The sequence below is a fragment of the Petaurus breviceps genome, unplaced genomic scaffold (assembly GCF_028583685.1).
Source record: "Petaurus breviceps papuanus isolate PSGF00001 unplaced genomic scaffold, PetGlider_PUasm1.0 90925, whole genome shotgun sequence".
Lineage (NCBI taxonomy): Eukaryota > Metazoa > Chordata > Mammalia > Diprotodontia > Petauridae > Petaurus > Petaurus breviceps.
The window spans coordinates 15,633,600-15,657,486 of record NW_027187380.1 but is presented as its reverse complement, the minus strand read 5'-3'; the positions used below and the strand labels follow the sequence as shown (position 1 = coordinate 15,657,486).

The following is a 23,887-nucleotide window of genomic DNA, read 5'->3' as shown; positions in this document are numbered from 1 at the left end:
ACCCTCTCTGCCTGGGATTACCTGTGCTTCCACCAGCCACCGGGAGATGGATGTTTTCCCATCATAACCAGGTCTGAATTGTAATGTCACGGAGCGGGGGCCGATATTAGAGATACCCAGATTGGTGGGGGCTCCAGGGAGTTCTGAAAGAAAAAGAAACCCAGGGAAATGATATAGGAAGGGAGAATGCTCTATGCTCTATCCCCCCAATTAAATCTTTACTGGCTAACCTGTTATGCCCACCATCTCTTCTTTATTTATTCATTTAACTTTTTTTTAAGGGGGAAAGGCAGGGCAATTGGGGTTAAGTGATTTGCCCAAGGTCCCTAAGCTAATAAGTGTTAAGTCTGAGGCCAGATTTGAACTCAGGTCCTCCTGATTCCTCTATTCACTGTGCCACTGAGCCACCCTGACCATTTCCTCTTTAAATCACACCTGAAGGCCTCCTTGGAGGCTCAGAGTATCAGAGATTTAGAGCTGGATAGGACTTTGGGGGTAATCAAGGCCAACACTCTATTTTTACAGATGAGGAAATTGAGGCCCAGAATCACATGGCTAGTAAGCATCTGAGACAGGATTTGAACTCAGTCTTCCTGACTTCCATCACTCTCTCCACTGGTCAGCACTGTTTTGGTCCTTTATGTTTCTTCAATTTTATAATGATGGTTGCACTTTTACTGTGCGCTATTTGCCTTCTAGGGGCTGGAGGAAGGTATCATACGACTCCCTAAACCTTCTTTCTTTCAGACTCAATACTCCTAGTTCCTTATGGTTACCTTTTAGGCTTCTCAAAATCATGGTCTCGCTCAAGTTCGTTCAAATCATTCCTATAATGCAGTACCCAGAATGAAACACAGTACTCCAGATATGATTTAACTATGGCAGCAAATGGCATGACGGATATCCTATCACAGTGATTAGAGGATGTGGAACTGGAAGTGACCTTCAAGGCCATCTAGCTCAGAGGTGTCAATCACATGGCCACTTATGGGCTGCAACATTCCCTAGGGTGGCCCAAACCAGATGAAAATGTAGTTAGGTAATAAAAATCCAAAAATAAATATATTAATAGGTAATAATATTATAGATAATTAAAATAATAGTTAATGTTAATATTTGATTTTCTAAGTCAGTATGCGACCTTGTAATGGGAATGTAAATTTTTAACATCTTCCCTGCCCCTAGGCTTAAGTGCACCTGGAGCCTGTGGTAGGAGGCTTGTTTCTCAGGAGATACTTTGTGGGTAGTGGGTCAAGAAGGATGCTACATTCTCTGAGTCAGGAGAAAGACCTCATGGAAGGCTTTGCTTTGGGGCTCACTTTGAGAAGCGTTGTGTGATTTGACCAGATGAGACTCTGGGCAGCCATTGTTGAGAGCCCCCTGGCTTTGAAAACCCAGATGTTGATGCTTCCCTCTCTGGTAACTGTTATTTGGTATGGTTGTAATGGTTGAACAGTTTGAAAGCCTGTCTGCTGAAATGTTCTTGTAACTTATGCTTGTAACCTCTGTATATTCTGAAGTTCAGGGTGCTGACCTTTTCCCCCTGAACTAGGTAAATGATATATGTTTGATTGATTAAAAGTAAGCTTGTTAACCCATTTTGAGTTGCTTTCCTTTAGAAAAGCAGATCTAAGAACATGTGTTGGCAGACACCCTAGGGTGCTTGCTGCTACAGGCCTCCATGGATCCTTATGTCTGGTTCAGTGGGTCCCATTTCTAGTTAAGCTTGATGCCATTGTTCTAGCACAGCCCTTCATTTCACACCTTATTCACTCTGGTTACACTGCGAGTTATATAGCCCAAGAAAACATTAGTCTTTGGGACAACGTGTCACATTATGGATTCACCCTGAGCTTGCAGTCCAGAAAAATTCTCAGGTCTCTTCCACACAAACTGTGGTCTGGCCATGTCTCACTCCTCCCCTACCCCATCCTATACTTCCGCACTTGGTTCTTGACCCTCCAAGTGAAAGACTTCATTATCCTGATCACATTTCATTTTATTGGTTTTGGCCCATTGTTCAAGCCTTTTGGGAGCTTTCTGGATCCTGATTCTGTCATCCCTCCCAGCTTCGTGTTATCTGCAAAGCTGAAAAGCATGTCACCAAAGCTTTCAAACATGTCACTGATAAAAGGACAGGGCCCTGGGTTACACCACTATATACCACTCTGCCAGGTACATTACTCCATTAATTAATACATTAATCCATTAATAACTAATTATTGGGTCTGGTCATTCTAATCCAATGGTACTATCATCTACCTCACATTGCTCTGACTTGTCCACAAAGAGAAGAGGGTTCTTTACTGAACCAGTGAAGTCAGACCTTGAAATTCTATATAGAGGCAACTAAGTAGTATGAAGAAAACTGATGAATAGTGATGCATTTAGAGTGGGGAAGATCCAAGTTCAAAACCTGTCTCAGACAATTATTAGCTGTGTGACTTTGGGCAAGTCACTAAACCCCTATTTGTCTCAGTTTCTGCATCTGTAAAATGAGGATAAAAATAGCACCTACAGGTGGCAGCTAGGTGGTGCAGTGAATAGAGCACCAGCCCTGGAGTCAGAAGGACCTGAGTTCAAATCCTGCCTCAGTCACTTGACATACTTACTAGCCATGTGACTTTGGGCAAGTCACTTAACCCCAATAGCCCTCCAAAAAGCAAAAAAAAAAATAGCACCTACTTTATAGGGTGGTTGGGAGAATAAAATGAGATAACATTCTATTAATAACATTTCTATGACATATTAATGTTATATAAATTCATATGTATTTATAGCATTAACATAACAAATGCAAAGTACTTTTCAAACATTAAAATGCAATGTAAATATTATTTTTATTGCTATTTTTATATCACGTGGTCCAGTAGGATAAAAGGACCTCTAATAAAGGACTGTTCTTGGGCACAAAGGTACCAGTATCCTGTACCTTTTTTTGTGAGGGGTGGGTGCTGGAGAAGCATTATTGCTTGGACCCTCTTCCAAATATCCTGAAATTATGGGGATATGATATCTTCCTCAGAGGCACCTTATCCCAGACCTCAAGGGAGAATGCTCTAGAAGACATTAATATTTCCAGGACAGAAGAAAACTCTTCATTGGGTTCTCTGGTGGCAGGATGATACCTGAGGTGGTATTACCTTTGCCAGCTTACCTGGAGGGACCCCGGAGGAGATTGTTGAGGCTGAGACTTGGCCTTGGCCCTTTGAAGTCATAGCTGCCACTTCAATGGTGTAGGTGGTCAGGGCAGTTAGGCCAGTGACACGGTATTCCAGGGTGACGTTGGGCAGGTAATGCGTTACCCGGGTGTTGGTGCGGTTATACTCCTCCCAGGAGATCCGGTATCCTAGGGGAGAAAAACAGGGAAAGGTATACATTTTTATCTATGAACTACTAGGGAAGTTATGACCCACCTTCCCCACCTGATAGGAGTCTCCTTAAGGAAACTCAGGCATGTGCTACAAAGGCCTGTAAGTTACTGGTACAGGTCTATGGATTATTTGTTTTGGTATTGTTTTTCAAGTCTAGAGAAAGGACGGGGGATAGCAGTGGTCTGAATGTCTGGATACTTTGCCCAGTGACCTGGCATTCTGTCTGTAAGTGCTCTCTGGCCTATTTCTGTGTGGTTTAAAAAAATCATGCTTTTTCCTAAATCTGGAACAAATGCCCCCCTCTCTAATCTACTGATGTTCCTAACTTCTTATAAGAGCCAACTCAGATGCCAACTCTTCCATGAAGGCTTTTCTGATCAGCCCTCCCTTCCCTGCTATGCCCCCCAAGGTGAAAATAACTTTATGGTTCCTTAAATATCTCATATTGCTTTGCCTGGGCCTTTCTTTTGTGTTTATCTCACTTTTCCTTCATCATACTTATTCGTTTCACCCCATTAAACTGTAGACTCATTGAGGGCTGCAATCATCTTCTTATCCCTTGAAATTCTTCCAATTTCTGCAGTCCAGGAAACAACAATGGTGTTTGGTACAGTTGTGGACCAGCGGACAAGTGAGGTGATATTAATTGGTCAGCTGGGTCGCTTTGGTTCTGCACCATTTTTGGTAGGTGGAAGATAGCTTGGAAGGCTACAAGGTTTCCCATTAACTTTCACACTAAGATTGGGTGGGAAATGATCTTCTTGTGGACAACTGGTTTATGATAAACAAAACGTTAGCTGGACCTGTACTGTGAAGTCACATTTAGTCCCAGAAATATCCATGGAACTACTCATTTGTTGCACTTATTGTGGAGTCAATGCAAATGCAAAACAGTTTCCTCGAAAACACTGACTGCTGTCTGACGCTAGACGGGTAGGTTTTATCAGTTCATCCAACAAATCATAAAATGGTAATTTCTGAAGTTTTATATCTGGATGGACAGGGTGAAGAGCAGATGTAAGATGGGGTAGTTCCAGTTCATGTTTAGGTCCCAGAAGAGAAACAGGAAGTAATGGTGATGTTGCAGGATGATCATCATAAGTAAGTTGTGGAATGGTAGATGGAGACAAAGTTGCTGGCATGGGACTTGAGTGTACATTGGGGTATAAGTCAGCAGGTATCATAATTTTCTGGGGAAATCTCCACCTGTAGAGTTCTTTAATTTTCATTTGTACAGCAGGACTGCAGCCAGCCTTTAACAAATGCAGTGCCTTTGTGAGAAGTTCATGTTTATGCCTGTGCTTATCACAAGGCCTTGTACAGAGGAGGTGCTTAATAAATTTTGATTGCTTTTCCTTTGCATCATCCTTTTCACCATAGGAAGGTGAAAGAGTTGGCATCTTTTTGGGCATCAAAGATCAATTTAATATGATCAAAATGATCTATTCTACATTTTACAATGCTCTCTCTCTCTCTTGTTTGGTCATGAATTCTTCCCCTCTCCATAGATCTGACAGGTAAACTATTCCTTGCTCTCCTAATTTGATTGCTTCATTGTCTAAGGTATCTTTTAGCAAATGTAGTTTCCTTCCTTATCTCTTTTAATTAGGTCTATCTTTGCTTTCACTTTGTCTAAGATCAGAACTGCTATTGGGCACCAATTATCAACCCAACTACTAGTAGTCAGAATAGAAGGAGCCAAAAGTGGTCTTCTCAGTACCAAGAGAGTACTGAGATAGCATGGCTGCTGCAGAAGAGATATTAAAGGTAATGGTAGTCACTCCAAATATAGCAAAAGAAAGGGCAGAAAAGCCAGAGATTTTTAATGGGGAACACTGAGGCATATTATTGATCGGCAGTAAAGAAACTTACTTAATCCTTAAGTTTCCTCATCTGTAAAATGTGGATAATTACAGCACCTGCCTCATGGCTGTTATGACGAATAATGAGATAAGATATATAAAATGCTTTGCAAACCCTAGAGCATTATATACCGTGTTTCCCCGATAATAAGATACTGTCATTAATTTTTTTGGACAGAAAAACACCAGAGGGCTTATTTTCAGGGGAGGGCTTATTTTAATGAACATTGACAGCAATTTTAATAAACAGGTAAATGTGAACAAAAAAATGTACCTTTATTCAATAAGCAAATCACTGGGGAAGAACAGAATGACGCGCTCACTGCTGCAGCTCTGATTGGATGCAGCTCGGAGCGCGGCGTGCGTTTCACGGGGGGGGTGCGATAATGTAGCGTGTAGCGCAGGGGATCACCTTCACTACAGTAGCAATCTCAATAGGGCTTATTTTTGGGGGAGGGCTTATTTTAGAGGAATCTTACACAGTAAGGGGAGGGCTTATTTTTGGGATAGGTCTTATTATCGGGGAAACACGGTAAATGCTGTCTACTTTTGATTATTTTCAGCCTATACTGCCTCTACTCTAGCTCTCCCAATCAAAACTCTCCCTCTGGAGCTACTTGGATTTTGCTCTCCAGTCCCTGAACTTTGATTGGTGAGCTATCACCTCATCTTGCCCTGGTCTCCATAATTTCCTGGCCTGAGCCATGCATCTATCCATTTTCTAGTTCCCCTTGATGTACAGTCTTCCCTCATCAGAATGTAAGGCACCTGAGTGCAAGGACTATCTTAAACTTTATTGTACTTGAATTCCCACTGCCTCCCTGGCATGTAGAAAATGCTTACCAAAGGCTTTCTCATTTATTCTCTGGCTATTTTTAAAGAATGAGTGGCAGGCTGGTGGAGTTTTAAGGCTAATCGTTTGAGGTCCTGTCTGTCCTGCCCTGGGATTCTGAGACACTAAGGAAAGGGTGAGACCCACCAGTGAGGATGCCGTTCCTCTCCCCGGGCTCTTGCCAGCTGACCTTCAGGGAGGTGTCCAGGATCTCATTGAAGCTTAGGTGTCCCACAGGGCCAGGTACTGTTTCCAGAAAAAACAAACAAAAACCCCACAATCCCCACCCCCAAAACACAAAGAAAGTTAGAATCAGAGAGTGAATACTTTTCCAAAGAGACAAGATTGTGGCCTAGGTTAGGTTGGAGATAGTACAATAGGAAAACAAAATATGGGTGTCCCATTGCCCAGAACTTAGGTTAACTTTTGCAAAGAAAAAGTATGTGGGGGGTACTAGAGGAGGATTGGGGTACATACCATCCTCATGGGTGCGCACCAACTGGGGCAAACTGCGGGGTCCATCTCCAGGTGTGGTAAAGCACAGAACCGAGGTGAAGTACTCTGTGAATTTCTTCAAGCCTGACACAAAACCCACGTGGATGCTGTCCTGGAAATTGGGCCGGGCTGTCACCATGGTAACCTCTTCTTCTTGCTCAGGCTCCCAGGCAATCAGCTGAGGAGATGGGATGCTCAGTATGTCAGGTGGGACAAGATGAGCTCTATTAAACAGGCCAAGCTCTACCTTAAGAAGGCCAGGTTACTGGGGAGAGAATCCAGGCCCTCCAACAACTGCGGCTCCTCTCTGTCCATGAGGAGGGCACAAAAAAGGATAGACTCCCATCCCCCCATCCCCACACTGTAACATCCTCTAGAGGAGTCCCACCTTGATGTCATTTCATTTATTAGAAAACCAACCCTAAGGCAGGTGGGGCCTTTAGTTTGGGATTTATGCTTGTTTTTTCAAAACTGCTCTAGTTTCAGATTATTGAGAGTTGTTGTCATTAAGTTATTTTTCAGTCATGTCAGACTCTTTGTGACCCCATTTGGGGTTTTTGTGGCAAAGATACTGGAGTGGTTTGCCATTTACTTCTTCAACCCATTTTACAGATGAGGAAACTGAGGAAAACAGGGTTAAAGTGACCTGGCCAGGGTCACCCAGATAGTAAGTACGTAAGGCCAGATTTGAACTCAGAAAGAGTCTTCCCAATTCCCGGTCCAGGGTTCTATCCACTGTGCTTCAGCCCAAAAAGTCTCTTAGTCTGGAAGTTCTCAGCAGCCGTCTTTTCATCCCATGCCATTTAGCTGTTAGATTCCCCCTTTCCTCCTCCCTCCTTCTCCTCTTCCATTTTCCATCTCGATCTCCTGTTTTCCAGTTGTTTCATCTGTCTCTCAAGATGACAGCTGGTCCCTGAGATTTCCTCATTTATTTGAAGTTGATTAAATATCAATTAATGATGAAAAGCAACACTTGATGAGTTTTAATAAGCATGAGTATTTATAGATATAAAACAATACCGCGGCCAATGTCTCCTGATTAACTCATGATTCTAACAATGCTTAATCTTCTTCCTTTCATGGTCTTATGTTTATAAACCATGTTTTGGCATTTAATTAGTATTGTGCAAAATAGCCTATAGCGAGTTAATTAGATACTAATTAGACCCTAAAAATACTAATCAGAAATACTAAATGGCATTTAATAAGTATGTTAAATATCCTCCTTATTCTAGTTATCTTGTTTTGTGGCAATTAAATTGCCAAACTTCTTTTGAGTAGATTAAGAAGCCAGTTTAATGTTTTAATTCAATTTAATTTATGCAAATTTGAATTAATTATGAATTAGAATTAATTACACAGTACCTAAGCCTTTGCTTTCCAGTAAGTGTTAAATCTTGGTCAATATTTTATTAGTTGTGGACCAATTAGAATAATGACTGTTTTAAAAGATTGTAAAGTATGTGTAGGAAGGTGTCCAACAGATTCATCCCATGATTTCGTCTATAAAAATGATCCAGAAATGAACAGACATATTTAAGGAGATGAGATTTTAAGGAGAAACAATATTGACTTTATGACTATAGTTCCAAGCTTGAAACCTAAGATGGTGGCTGTGGTTTTGTCCTTCTGTTTGCACAGAGTTTAGGGGTGAATCACTCCTCTTCTGCCAGCAGGGTTGGAATCCCTACTTTATAGATGGGAAAGCTGAGCAGTAGTAAGTGAGACAAAAGAGTGTTACACACCTATGGAGAAGGTCAGTTCAAAGAACAGGCATGGCCCAGCCAGGCTAGTCAGAAGAATGTTGGGTAGGATCTGAATACAGAGCTTCGAACTAGTAATGCTCTACTCATTTCAGATAGCATTTTTTTTAAATCGCTGAAACACTTCTTGACATTCTCCCTCTTCTAACAACCCTCTCCCAATAGATCAGAGGGGAAGGCATAGCTTTCCCCAGTCTCATCCTACCAAATAAATGTTGGTACTACACTGTTTCCATAAGAGAAACATGACCTTTAGGGTTCTATGATACTACAGTGCAGTTGGAAATAAGACTGGATGAAACAGTGTTTTCCAAAGCATGCCTGCATTTTTCTTTTTTAGTCCACTCCTATAATTTTATGTTTGTGGGGAACTCCAGGTATGGTAACTCTCCCTGCAGATAGGCAACTTGTATGTAGCTTATAATTTTGGATAGTTGGCGGGGATACACAGAAGTTAAGTGACTTGCCTATGGTCAAACAACTAGTATATAGGTACCTATATACATACATGCACACTATGCACATATACCTATTACTTATGGAGAAGGCTGGGTTGAAGAACAGGCATAGTTTGTTTATACACATATACATAACACATATTGCACATTTATATGCACAATACTAACACATACACATATATACAAATAAGTGCATATCTATATCTGTGTATACATATGCACATACATAGATACACACAGGGTATCCCAAAAGTCTGTGTAACTTTAGGCTATGAAATACTTTGGGAATACTTGTGTTTGTGTGCATTTATGTAGACACATACTTACATATATGTACATAATATACACATGTATACACACATAGAGATAGCTAGGAATGGGCACATTCATACATACACATATACAGATACACACATATAAAAGCACCTTAGGCAGCTAGGTACCCAGTAGATGAAATGCTAGAATTAGAGTTAGGAAGACCTGAGCTCAAATCTTTCTTGAATGTGTGGCTCTAAGTAAGTCACTGGTCCTCTAAGCCTCAGTTTCCTTATCTATATAATGGGGACTGTAATAGCATGTACTTTAAAGGGCTGTTGTGAGGACTAACTGAGATAATTATAAAGCACTGTACTAGCTAGAATTATTATATATAGGCACATATATACACATTTATAAAAATATCTGTTGACAGAACACTGATATTTTACTGTCAATTTATGTATCTATTCATTTTTCTCCGGTTGAATATATATTCTTTTCTTGTTTATTTGAAAGAGTGTCTTTCTTACATACGGGGTGGCGGGAGGAGGTTTAGAAGACTTTCCCAGAGGGCAATGGGTCTTGGAACTTAAGGCCTGTATTCCTGACTTTATTCCCGCCAACACTCCCCCTGCCCCCCGCATAATAGAAAAAGCATTGGGTTTGGAGCCAAAAGACCTTGTGCTTCACTACCAGCTGTGATACTTCCTGGCTGTGTGACCCTAGGTAAACCATTTAATTCTCTCTGGGTCTCTATTCTCTCCTATGAAAATGGTCATGTACTACCTTCCCTAGAGGATTTCTGTAGAGAAGACACTTTCTAAACTCTAGATAAATAACACCATAAAAATATGGGCTATTAATATCGGTAATGATAATAAGGTAGAGAACATTAGTGGCCAGAGGATCTTGAACACTCTGCCCAGTAGCCTGGCCCCCCAGAGATCCATTTAACCTGTTCAAAGGAGGTCACTCTACTTAGAGCCAGAGGGCAGAGACCAACCTACTTCCTGTGTGCCCTTTGAATGACTACCCGTCACTAGGTCTCAGCATCCTTTTCCTATTGTTATTGTTTGTCCTTCATTCTCAAAGAGGACTAGTGACATCAGGAGAATGACAACTTGACTTGCAAGTGAACGGGATTTAAGTGAGGGAGTTGGATGAAACAGTCTCTCCAAGGACTTATCCTGCTCTAAAACCTATGATTCTATGAGCTGTCACTCTACAGCACCTAAGAATAACCATCAAGTGGCTACTGAAGGTTTTTCTATGATAGTGAAAAAAATATGGTAACACTACAAAGAAAGAGAAACTGATCCTCCCATCTTAGGAGCAGCTCTTGTCCTATTCTGAGTTGCTGGCTTTCCAATCTTCTGAACTCTCCACGATGCACAATCAAGTGTTTCTGATCTGGATAATCCTAGGCTGAGGCCTAATGGCTCTGGCCGGCTCAACCTGTCTCTCTGGCCCTGCTTTTGCCTTTGGAGTTCCCTCTCCTACGGTCTCATTTGAAGCCCAAGTCTCCCAACTGGGTATGAAACTTTTATGCTGAAGGAAGGTAATTGTTCCCAATTCGGTGACTTGGTGGAGAGATCTGCTTCCCTCTTGAGTCCCAATTAAAAAGCCCTTCCCTGCTAATGCCAAGAATGGTTTCATGGTTTCTGGTTTCATGACTAAGTATTAACAGTTCTGTTTCTCCTCTCCTTCCCTGTGTAGGTCAGGAATTGTCTCATCTATCTACCTTTGATGCAAATTCTGTACACTTCCTTTGGGTGAGGCTGTACGTGTGCCTGGAAGGTCTCTCCATAAGTTTAGGTAGCCCTGGAAGATAAGGGTTGGTTTTTTTTGTTGTTGTTGTTCTCAGAGCTGGAACCTGTCCTAATTGTGTCTAGGGTAAAATTCAATTAAAGAGGGAGTAGGGAAGGCAATGGGGAGGACAATTCCTCCTGTAGCAATTAATTATGTAGATATGGGAAGGTCCATCTTCTAGAGAGAGAAGTGGCTCATTTCCCCTCTTGGGCTGGGAGTGGAAGGCAGGCTTAGAAGAGGGATGCTACAATGACAGGATCTTGATGTCTAGGGAGCAACTGTGTTGTATATCACCAAAGGACACCAAAGCAAGACTTGGAGAAGATAGATACAATAGGGAGGAAGGATGCCTCTATATTCCACCAACACCATGAAGCAAAGCCCTGTTTTTCCCATGCTAGTTATGGCTTTGCCTATTTTTAAAGCTCCCTCCTCTCTAGAGTTGCTAGGAAGCTTTTCCTCCAGTTTAACCTCACTAGCCCCCACTACCATAATCCCAAATCACGGCAATTATCAGAGAAATAATCATAGGCATTGCCAACATGTAAATGGGTCCTTCACAGGAGGTTCAGGTGCCTGACGGATAAAACCGCAGGGATCAGCAGTAACTCAATCACAGACCAATAAACAAATCCCATCAAATAATTCAAGAGGTAGAAATTCCAATTCTAGCTGTGCTGCTCAATGACAGTGTTAACTCATGTGTATCATTCAGTCTTAGTTTACCCATCTCATGTCAGGAAGGACAATCCTATATTTAAGACTATAGATAACTGTCTTCAATCCCCATAGGGAGAAAGAAGAAAATCTCTAACTCCTATTACCTTAATGAAGGGAAAACTGAGTTACAGAGGCCAGGACCTCTGTCCTAGGTGTCCATCAGACCAAAGAGAGATACTTAGAGAATGGTGAGTATGCTCTGGGGTAGGACACAATGTCTTTGCTTTCTAATTCCAAAGCATTCCATTTCAAAATCCAGGCCCATTTCACCTAAGTCACATTGACTCCTTCAGTGGACTTGACCAATAGTGAAGCCCATATTTACCACTACCTTGGTCTAGGCTTCGATCTGGGAGTGTTTTAAATTTTCAGAGTGAAAATTCATGCTTTCAAAACCAGCAAATGATGCAAATCAGAACTGATTTATTGTTTTGTTGACTGTTTAGACATAAGAAAGTGGTAGAGAAAATGTTAATAATGAAGATTAAACTTAAAAGTATGTGATATGCAATTTTTTTTGAGGGGAGAGCTGGATGTTTAAACATTTACCAGGATACCAGACTGGATCAGACCAATATGTCTTTGCTGCAAAAGATCTTTTCTGTTTCATTTGTGCCCTCCATCTTTTGTTAAAAGACTGGGGATCCTGGAAAAGAATAGTAAGCTGATGTCTCTCTTACCTTATAGCCCTGGTTGATGCCATTGATGAACTGGGGGCTTGGAGCATTCCAAGTGAATCGGATGGTTGTGGAATTGATGGCTTCAGCTCGGACATTGCCTGGGGGGACTGTGGGAACTGGATTGGGTGGGAGGGAAGGAAGGAAGAAATTGAGAAAAGCTTAAAATAGCAGAGAAAAGTAACCAGGTACATGACTATAGTGGGATAAAAAGGACTGTACCTGTGATACAGGCATAGGAAACTCTCTAACCAATGTAGGCTGGAATCTTCTCTGCAATTTACAACTTCAGAGAGGTTTTTAGAGATCTGAAAGGGCAGGCAATTTGCCTAGGGTCACACAGCTAGTATGTGTAGAGGCACAACTTGAACCCAGGACTTCCTAGTTCACTAACCACACTGCCTCTCCCTTGCCTATAATTTTTTGTTCAGCTGTTTTTCCGTTATGTCCAACTCTTTGTACAATAGGTAAAGCTTATAGATTTTTCATGACCAAATAGAAAGACCACTGGATTGAGGATCAAAGATTTACAGTGGGAAGTGCCTTTAGAGATGGTCTAGTCCAACTCTATTTTACAGATAAGGAAACTGAGGCCCACAGAGGTTAAATGACTTGTCCCAGGTCACAGCTAATAAACTTCAGAGTTGAGATTGGAACTCAAGTCTTTGGACTTCAGATCCTTCATTCTTTTCATTGTATTACCCTGGGCTTTAAAAAGTCCCAATTCTACTCTTAACTTTTGGTGTGGCCTTAGCCAAATCACTTTCACTGCAAAATAGGAATAATCATACCAGGCTAATGCAGGCCTAATATGGTGGTTGTGAGTCTAATAGTAAATGGATTAAAAATGCTTTGGAACTTAAAAAAACACAAAGCTATGATATGTAATATTACATAATCTAATTAATATATCAAAATGCATAAAGGATCTCCAATGTACCCTTTAGTCTTTGTTTTTTCATCTTCAATTCCCCCATTTCTTTACCCCTGAGTTTTCCCATATTCATTCAATAAATATTTATTAAGAAACTACTATGTGCCAGGAACTGTGTTAATCCTATGTGCTGTATGACTAAGGCACTGGTATGTGATGGCAGGAGTAGTCCAGTCAGGAAAAAATAACCTAGGATGTGCCTGACCCGTCTTCAAATATGGTATAAGGAGAGAAGAGTGAGAACACAGCAGTAAATGTTGATAGAACTATACCTGGATCAGACCAAGAAATCATGAACTTTGACCTTCATGTTCACAAACCTGAACCCTTCCTTCACTCACCTCCCTGTAAGGTCCATTCCGTCACTTTGCTACTATAGACGCCCAGGCCAGCACTGTTGTAGGCTGCCACTGAGATCTCATAGTTGGTCCAGATGATGAGTTCCTCCAGGAGCAGGTTGTTGACATCTGCATTGGTGATGTTCCTAAACTGGTACCCGACAGGTAACCCAGCTAGACAGAACCTGGAGAGGGAAGGAACAGAGAGAGCAGGGTGGGACTCTTCCAGAGGACTTTGTTGGGTGAGCCTTTCTATTCACATTTTTCTATGGAGAAGGGAGCCCCTGGGCATTTGTTAGTAGCTTGGGATCTTGGGGAAAGACCTGGTCTCGGAGAGGGGGCAAAGGAGTTGGACAATCAGAAACATGATAAGAGTCTCTGAACTCCAAGGGGGAGGTCTGATGATATCATATGTTCTGAAATCAGACAAGCATTGGACAGGATATTTTGTTACAATTAGGTGGTGGGCTCTTTATTCTTCCCACCATAGGCTGAGCTTGGGATGTCTTCTATCTCTAGGCCAGAACCTTTCAAAAGTCATCTAATTTCTTCTATTTCCATAGAAGACTATGCTTAACTTTAGCTTAGGGAATGGATAGCTTCTTCTGGTCTTAAAACCTTTATAAGAGTGTAACCACAATACCACCTTCTGTCATCCACTTTGTATGCCACCAACAAGGAAGTTCCTTTTATTACCTAACCTAAATCCTTTACATTCTAAACAGCATCTTCTTCTTGTTGGGTACTTATTAAAAGGTGGCCCACTAGTTTGGTTTGGTCACAAGAAGCCCACATTAACTTCTTGTCTCATGCAAACAGCAATACCTTCCAGGCAGTACCCTGGCATCAGAGTCAGAAAACGTGGGCTTAGCTCCCAGCTCTAATACTTATTAGCTCAGTGACATTGGGAAGATCATTTGAGCAATCTGAACCTCATTTACCTCACCAGTAAATAGGGATAACAATAACTACACTGAATTGTGAGTAAAGTGCTCTGTAAACCTCAAAGAGTAATAAAAAGTGAATTATTATTATTGGTATTATAATTGAGAGTAGGGACATGTAGTATGTCTTCAAGAGAGCTCTCAATCTGCTCCAATTTCAAGTTCTTTCTCCCTCTCCCTGCGTGGCTTACCTGATGATATAACCCTTCAGAATGCCGTTTTGATGGCTCTCAGGAGGAGGTTGCCACTGGATCATAATGGATTGGTTGGTCCGACCACTGGCGATGACATTCTGAGGAGGGGCTGTGGGTGGCTCTTCGGGGAGGGAGACTCTGAGCAGCAAATGTCAAAAAGTACATCTATTCCTTGTCAACTAGTCTAGAAAACAATCCTTAGAAGACCAAACCCTTTTGTGGCCAAATTCCCAGTCTGGGGTGCCCCTGAGTCCCAAATGGTGGGAAACCCCTGTTGCCCAGTACATCCAGGTCTAGGATTACCTTACACTGATTCACTCCCTGGATATTGCCCCACCAGTCATTATATGCTACTGGTAAAGGTCCTATCATTGCCCTTCCTACCTCCAAATCTGAAACCATAACCAAATTATTGCTGTTATTTTCCTGGAAACATCAGTGGCACCACTTTCCATTTCTGTACTTTCCAAGCCAAAATAGCCTTCCATGGCTATCACATATGTGTTGTGGGGCAATGGATAGAGCATTTGGATTTGAGTCAGTGAATTCAAATCCTGCCTAAGACATTTACTAGTTTCATGATCCTTGGGAAGTCATTCAATATCTCTTAGACTCAGGTTCCTCCTATGTAAAAGGAGGAGGTGGAACTTAATGGTCTCTAAGCTTTCTTCCAGTTCTAAACCATGATCCTATGAATGTACACTTCCTGAAAGCAAGGATTATCTTTGTTTTTGTATTCCTATCTCTAGTTTTTGGCATATAGTAAGTACTTAATAAAAGCTTTTTCAATTCATTCACCCCTGTTTCAGAGTGCTGGGGTTTATTAAGAGGGAAGACATCTGCATTCTAATTTTAGTTCTATGCATGATTTGCTATTTGGCCTTGGGATCTATCCAAGAGACTATAGGGCAGGTAAATGGTGCACTCCCTGGACCTGGAATTAGGAAGTTCAAGTGAAAATATGTCCTCAAACACTTACTAGTTGTGTGACCTTGGGCAAATCACTTAACCTCCATCTCAGTTTCCTCATCTGTTACCTACCTCCCAAAGCTGTTTTAAGGATCAAATGAGATAAACTTTATAAAGTGCTTTGCAGACCTTAAAGCAGTATAGAAAAAAGCTAGCTATTGTTATTTCTCAGGTGCAAAATGGATAGTTATATGAATAAATGTGGTAATAGATGATAAAGCAGTTTGGAAATAAAATTTCTAGACAAATATACTCAACCCTCAGCAGAAGGACTATCTTTATTGTTTTAAGGAAAATGACAACCCCTCAGTCTCAGTTTCCTAGTTTGTAAAATGAGAGTAATAATACCTGTAACCATACCTCAAAGAGTTATTGTGAGGATCAAATGTGATAATTAATATGTTACAGTGTTTTTCAAAGTTTAACATCTCTTAGACTCAGTTTCCTCCTCTGTAAAATGAGGAGGTAGAACTCAATGGCATCTAAAGACTCTTCCAGGGGTGGCTAGGGGGCACAGTGAATAGAGTACTGGCCCTGGAGTCAGGAGGACCTGAGTTCAAATCTGGCCTCAGACACTTAACACTTACTAGCTGTGTGACCTTGGGCAAATCACTTAACCCCAATTGCCCCTCCCCCCAAAAAAATAAAGACTCTTCTAGTTCTAATCTCTGGACTATGGATCTAGATGTAGTGGACAACTGGGTGACCACCAATCTACCAATTAATGAATAATTATCAATAAATACTATTACTCTATATTACTATTGAGTTAGCACGGCATATGGATAGACAGCAGTCAGAAGACATAGATTCAAATCTTGTCTCTAATACATACTGGCTAAATGACACCTGAGGAAGTCATTTAACCTCTCCAACTCTCTAAGCAATAATCATAAGAGAAAGTGCTGACCTGCATTAGCAGATAGAACTTCTGTCAATGAAGTCGCAGGTCTAATTTCTATCTGTCTCTTATCATTGTCATTTTTCCATTTATTTCCCAGACCACACTTGGGCACAGAGTAGGCAGTTGCATAGATGGGTAGGTGGGAGGGAGGGAGAGCATGTGTGTCTATATTACAAAACCAAATACAGGTTATTTAAATTCACTTGTTTAGCCGCCCTAACTTTTCTTTATGCCAATCATTTTTAATAGAAAGGTTTCTAAAGTTTATTATACCTTTTATACCATCTTAAAATGGAGAAAATCATACATAATTTAACTGTTCCTCGATTCTCAGGATCATCAGTATAAATGATAATGATTGTACTATGCTATTGGCTTAGCAATATCCTCAAATATTGCTGAGGTACAGAGGACTGTCTGCCCTCTGCTAAATGGCCTTATTTTCTTAGCTCTTCTGCATAACTCTCTAAAGATCAGGAAGTCCATGATCACTTCTCCAAGACTGCAATGTACTTTTAGCAAGTGAAAACTTTCCTCCTTCTCATTTGCTGAGTACTTTCATTTTATTGTTTTTTGGAGGGAGGAAGGCAAGGCAATTGGGGTTGTGTCTTGACCAAGGTCACACAGCTAGTAAGTGTCAAGGGTCTGAGGCCGGATTTGAACTCAGGTCCTCCTGACTTCAGGGCTGGTTCTCTACTCACTGAGCCACCTCGCTGCTCCTGCAGTGTACTTTAAAATCAGATGGGCAAATTTATTAGAATTGTGTTCAAAATAAGGTTATTGATTTAGGTCAACAGTCTCTAGAGTCACTGAGAGATCAACCTGTAGATGAACTTCACGAGCTTTAGTTCATGGGCTTTGTTACAACCATTTCATTGTTGTATTCAAAAAAAAATTTTTATTTTTGCTTTTTTGGAGGGGGAAGGCAGGGCAATTGGGGTTAAGTGACTTGCCCATGGCTACTTTTGTGTTAAGTGTCTGAGGCCAAATTTGAACTCAGGTCCTCCTGACTCCAGGGCTGTTGTATTCAATATTGAGACAACTAGGTGGCATAGTGGGCTTAGAGTCAGGAAGACTCCTCTTCCTGAGTTCAATCTGGCCCCAGACACTTACTAGTGTGTGACTCTGGGGCAATTTACTTAATCTTGTTTGCCTCAGTTTCCTCATCTGTTAAATGAACTGGAGGAAGAAATGACAAACCACTCCTGTATCTTTGCCAAGAAAACACCAAATGGGGTCACCAAGAGTGTCACGTGATTGAAAAATGACTGAACAACAGCAGCATTTTGTTTTTGTTTTTCAGTGGGGGGTGGGGGAGGGAAGTAGGATAGACAAAATTAATGTTTATGAACTGAAAGATATTTAACTACAAAAAGCTGTGTGCTGGATAGAAAGACCTACAAAGACAGAGACCTCACCCTTCGGGAGCTCACATCCTGCCCATTTCTTTCTTCCTTCCTCTCTGTCTCATTAGTTCAGATCAACTGAAATTTGCCTATATCATGTGAATGAGATTAGATCCATTGGGTCTCCTCACCTTTCTGTGTCTTTGCTGAACTGTCCCTTGCCCACATCATTGACTGCACAAAGACGGAACTGGTAGGAGCGTGCTGGAACCAGGCCCTTGACCATCACTGAAGTAGCCTCAGGATCCACAATGGGCAAAAGTACTGTCCAGGGGGCATCTTTAGGGGTAAAGGGAGAGTAGGGTGGAGATGAAGGTTCCAATGGAGGCCAGTGATTACTACCCAAGCTGTGGTTAGTCTAGGATAGGTGAAGGATAATTGTCTGACATGTTAACACCACAGTTAAGTCTGGGACATATAGAGGAGCCTGACTAGGTATGGGAAGGGTTGGAATGGGAGGAGTATTTTACTAACTGAATTGCATTTTACAAGTGGACAGACTCCATGCATACCATGTAAAAATCCCTTTTCAAATTAGTGGACATTATTTTGGATTCTATAGCACTGATGCTTTGGGAGAGGAGACTGAGACTATCGGAAAAGCATCCCTGACTGGTTTGCATTATGCTTTTCTTATGGCAGAGTCCTGGGCAAAGGAGGATGTGGGGAAGTGAAAGGAGGAGGGGGTCTTACTGTTCTCCGATATCTCCAGGATATAGTGTATCAGGGGACTGTTGCCATCAAAGGGTTTGGCCCAAGTCAGGTTGATGGAACGTCTCTCAGCTGTGCTCAGGGTTGCCACAGGATGCTCAGGTGCATGGGGTAACTGACTGGAAGAGAGAAAGCAGTATAGGAAGTATGACCATGCCACATAATACTGTACCGGTGATGGTGGGTCATGGAGGGTTCTCAGATGGATAGATTAGATAGTATAGTGGATAGGGTGTTAGACTTGGAGTCAGGAAGTCCTAAGTTCAAACCCCACATCAGATACTAGTTGTGTGACTCTGGACAAGTCACTTAACCTTCTCAGCCTCAGTTTCCTTATTTGTAAAAATGGAGATAATAATAAACCTACCTCCTAGGATCATGAAGGTCAGATGAGATAATAGATGTATAATGCTTTGGCAACTATATCAATGCTAGGTATTATTATTATTAATTATTACTATTATCCTGGGGTAGGAGATTATGTTAAGGCAAGAGAACTCTCTTATACTGGAAACCAGTTGCCTTGACTATCCACAATGATGACTGGTTACATCATTACAACTAGCCTATCGTCATTAATGCAGAACTGTTTAATAGTGAGATATAGACAGAGCTGGAACTATGGGTAGGCAAAGTTGGCAGCTGCTTAGGGTGCAACATACAGGAGATGCAATATGGGAATTTTGCATATTACCTAAGTTAGATGTGAAATCAGAAGTCAAGTTTCCCTCTTCTAATACAGCAAGGCACAGGGCTGTCCCTTAGAAAAACCACCCATCTGGGTGGGTATTACAATGACTTTTTACAAATACACACATTTTTAATGCCAGGAAATCTCATCCTCCAAGGCAAAAATAAGTGTTGAGACACAGTGAAAGCTCTAAGCCTCTAGTAGCAGGTAACATAATGGAGGGACAATGCACAAATTTTGCCTGGGAATTACTAATGCCTTATCATGGCAAGGGCACAGATAATATGATTTGGCTGTCTTTTGGGATAAGGCAGACTAGTACTGGGAGCTGTTCCATGAGAGCTTGGCAAGAACCTTGCTCCAAGTCTTCCTTGAGCTACTCAAGCCTCGCTTCCAGGGGAAGGCGGGGTATCCTTACCGGACTCGCAGGTAGGCACTTCGGGAGTCGTTACCTCCCGCAGACAGGACCCTGCAGGTGTAGGTGCCAATGTCACCCGACCAGGTCTGTGAGATGTGCAGAGAGCCGTTTTTGTCCAGGCGCATGCGAGGAGTGTTGTCTACACTAATCACTACTCCATCCTTTTCCCAGATGTATCTAGTAGAGACAAAAAAATGGACCTGTCAGAGTCAAGTGATGGGGATGATATTCTGCTGTGGCATCCACTGATCCATGGTCTTCCTTATAAGAGGTCTGCTCCAGGCGGGGATAATTTTCCCAAAGCACGCTGACTCCATCCTACCGGCATTGCTGGGTGGTTTCCATGGGCTTGGTTTGGATATAATTTAGGGCCAGAAATTATTTTAGAGATCACCTAATCAAATTTTATAATTTTATAGAGGAGAAAAATGAATGAAATTGATCAAGGTCATCTGTAATGCCATAGTATTAAAATCCAGGTTGTCTAAGCTCCAGATTCAGGATTCTTTAGGCTACACTATATTATTCTTTAAATCTAATCTCAATTCCTCATGCTCAAATGCTGAGTCAGTTACTTCTTCTTACCAGAATAGCTCTTTTGTTGGTAGATGCCTGAAATTCCACCATCAAAGCAGCTTCCTTAACCAAGAAACTCCCCACTGTAAAAGTGTAAATCTTTCTGAAGAGCTACCACATTAAGGTATTATATATGCTTTAGGTCTTAATTCAGGCTCTAGACAAAATGTTGCTGTTTTGGCCAAAGGCTATCACAGAAATTCCCGAATGAAGATCAGAAAGAAATTCTTTATAAATTAAACACTTTGGAGAGAGCGGGATGAAAATTTCTGAGTGTACAAGGAGGTGACATCTTAGACTTGGTTTTAATTCTGAAATCATTAGACTAATTCATGTCACCATCTGGACAAGGGGTTAGAATTATCTGAAAACAACTATTGTTTTCACTTTTGAGGTATCTGGTAAAAAATCAAGTAATTCATCCAATAACAACTATTTATTAAGTCTACTATGTGCCAGATGCTACCAAGACAGAGGTTTGAGAAATTATATGTGTGGCTATCTCAGACAACCTGTAACTTCTTTTTTGCAGAATTGTTTTTTGAGCATCATTAGCAAACTCAACACTGATTACAGGTCTTATGTATCTATCTAACATGTAAGTTTTTATTGTAAAGTAACCCTGAGAACTTCTGAATACACCGAGGGCAGAACAGGAGGCAATACTGAAGCTTGTCTAATCCAGGGGCCCTAGAAATGCAGGTCTGGGAGCTGCAAGTGTATTTCCTGGGGTACAGGTTGTATTTTCCTTAAACTGTGACCATGTGAGTGGAATACAACTGTCATAAAAATATAAGGCCATAGAACTGACTGATCCAGACCCCTCATTTGCATTTAGGAATGAGGAAGCCAAGGCTGGGAGAGAAGAAGAGACTGAGGGGCAGCTAGGTGGCGCAGTGAATAGAGCACCGGCCTTGGAGTTAGGAGGGCCTGAGTTCAAATCTGGCCTCAGACACTTGACACTTACTAGCTGTGTGACCTTGGGCAAGTCACTTAATCCTGATTGCCTTGTCTCCACCCTCCAAAGGAAGAAAAAAAGAGAGACTGACTTAAGGTCACTAGGTGGCACTTAGGTTTAGCTGAACCTGGAACTCAAGGCTTCTACCTTCTGAGTCTTCTGATCTTTTGATCATCAACATCTGAGCTTCAGATAAAGGGGGTGAAGTTAAAAGATCCCCAGATTTAGAGCCAGAGAACATGGATCAAAATCTTGCCTGTTATTTGTGCCACCTTGGGTCCTGACCTTCTCCGGGCCTCAGTGTACTCATTTCTAAAGTCCTCAGAAGAGCATTCTACGTTCTCTGGTTTTATGGGGATGGTTGGTTGGCAAGTCAATCAACTTTTTCGAATCTTGCTTTCTTGACCCAGGAAATGGGTAGGATAATACTTGTACTACCTACGACAACAGACTGTTGTGAGGAAAATGCTTAGGAAACCAGAGGGCTGCTGAGACGTGAGCTGCTGCTATTGATCTTCAAAGAGATAACGATGATGATGGTGATGACGACCCTCAAGAACACAAGTACTTAAATGAGGGGAGAGGGTGGTCCATGGATAGATCTCAGGGCATCTGTGAACTTGGATGGAAAAACAATCTATCTGTCCATACTATTCATGTGACCTTGAGCAAGTCACTTAATTACTTTTGGCCTCAGAGTAAGCTCTGGGTGGTGCAGTGGATAGTGTCAGACCTAGAGCCAGGAAGATTCTTCTTTGTGAGTTCAATATCTGACCTCACATACTTATTAGCTGTGTGACCTTGGGCAAATCACTTAACCCTGTCTGCCTCAGTTCCCTCATCTGTAAAATAAGCTAGAGAAGGAAATGGCCAACCACTCCAGTATCTCTGTCAAGAAAACCCCAAATGGAGTCACAGAAAGTCAGAAATGACTGAACTTAAAAAAGCCTTTACTATATACCAGACTTTGTATCAAGTGCTCCAGCTACAAAGAAAAAGCAAAAATAGTCCCTGCCCTCAAGAAGCTTACATTCCAATGGTGGAAACAAGACATCTGTAAGCATAAGACAAATATAGAGTACATCTAGGTCACCATTAGTGAGAATAATGAATATCCTGTAGTGGTCACATGATTTCAGTTTGCACTGCCTATTTCCATTGGGCTAGAAGCAATGACCATATCTTGCCAAACTATAACTTCCAAAAGTGTAAACTCCAATAAATGTGATCCCTTGGGGAGATTCACTATTCACACTAATGGAAAACTAGCTATAGACAGAAGGTAGCATTAAAGGGGAAGGTACCAGCAACTCTGAATCTCAGAAAGGTTTCTTGGATTCTAAGATGAGGAATGAGAATATAATGAGGTAGGGGATGGAGCATTTGCATAAGGAACTGCAAGTAGCCCAGTATAGCTGGAGTGTAGGGAAGGTTGTAATATAATGAAAAGACTAGAAATGTAGGAAGTAACCAAGTTATGATAGGGCTTTGAATGCCAAACATGGGTTTTGGACCTTAAAGGTCCCTTCCAACTCTCAATCCATGATCCCATTATCCTACGTATATATCAAAGATGCTTATTACATTTTGCTATTTTTCAGTATGAAAACAGAATTAATTTTCCTGATTCTACATTAAAATGTCTGTGACCTCCCATATATTCTGTAAGTCCCAGTTGAAGAAATTTTAGAGATCATCTTTTTCAGACTCTGTTTTATAGATGAGGAAATGAAGGCCTGGAAAAGTTAAATGACTTGTCCAAGGTCACATAAAGGTTAAGTGTTAGAGCTGGGATGCAAACCTAGATTTCCTGACTCCCTTTGCAGTATACTATCTTGTTTACCTATTCCATGGCTTTCAGATTCTCCAACCTCCATTCACTTTTATGCCTTTAGTTAATATATTTCAAGCTCAAAACTGTTCTTGGGTCAAAGTAATCTGGGAAATTCTGCTGTAGACTCACAATGTCCCTGTTAGCCATAAGCTGTCATTTGCTGGGTGATCACCAGATGGTGCTCCAATGTTGGAGTTTTTCTCTGGGGATTGTTGCTAAGAAAGATGGGGAGGGGAGGTGGGGGTTTCACAAACTGGTCCCTGCCACCCATCGTGCCCTGCTGTCCATTGCCGTGGCGTGGATATTGCCCCATAAAATATTCAGAGATGTAAAATCTAGGGAGTATTAATTTTTAAGAGTGGAGTTAAATTTTTTACTGGGTTTTATGAAATGGAGGGAGAGGCACAGATAGTGGGAGATTTCTTCACAATTCTGAGCTCCTGGCGCTGGGAGGGTTTATCTTTCTGGCTTGTTTACCATAGATAATAGGATCATAGGTTTATAAGCTTACAGGGTCTTAAATACTGATCTGGAAGGAAGCTCAGAGGCCACTGAATCCAATCCCTGATTATACAGATGAGGAAACTGAGGCCCAGGGAGTTAAGTGATTTGTCCAGGGTCACCCAGCTAGTAGGCAATCTGACACGGGGTTGGAATATAGGTCTTCCTGACTCCAAATGCAGGGTGCTATATGCTAGATGGAAGCAACCAGAGGGCCAATACATCATCATTTTCGAGTCAGAAGGAACATTAGATCACTGA

General features: G+C 41.5%; 1 protein-coding gene across 1 annotated transcript in view; it reads right to left on the bottom strand.

The window, feature by feature from the left end:
- Positions 1 to 23,887, bottom strand: part of SDK2 (sidekick cell adhesion molecule 2) — a 479,875-nt gene that overhangs the window by 95,970 nt on the left and 360,018 nt on the right. The window contains exons 13-22 of the mRNA XM_069076864.1: positions 19,758 to 19,934; positions 18,631 to 18,767; positions 18,069 to 18,216; positions 14,656 to 14,796; positions 13,524 to 13,705; positions 12,252 to 12,367; positions 6,546 to 6,741; positions 6,216 to 6,314; positions 3,158 to 3,349; positions 22 to 143 (exon numbers count right to left, since the gene is read on the bottom strand). Of these exons, the coding sequence (XP_068932965.1) occupies positions 22 to 143; positions 3,158 to 3,349; positions 6,216 to 6,314; positions 6,546 to 6,741; positions 12,252 to 12,367; positions 13,524 to 13,705; positions 14,656 to 14,796; positions 18,069 to 18,216; positions 18,631 to 18,767; positions 19,758 to 19,934 (1,510 nt within the window). The remainder of the gene's footprint in view (positions 1 to 21; positions 144 to 3,157; positions 3,350 to 6,215; positions 6,315 to 6,545; positions 6,742 to 12,251; positions 12,368 to 13,523; positions 13,706 to 14,655; positions 14,797 to 18,068; positions 18,217 to 18,630; positions 18,768 to 19,757; positions 19,935 to 23,887) is intronic.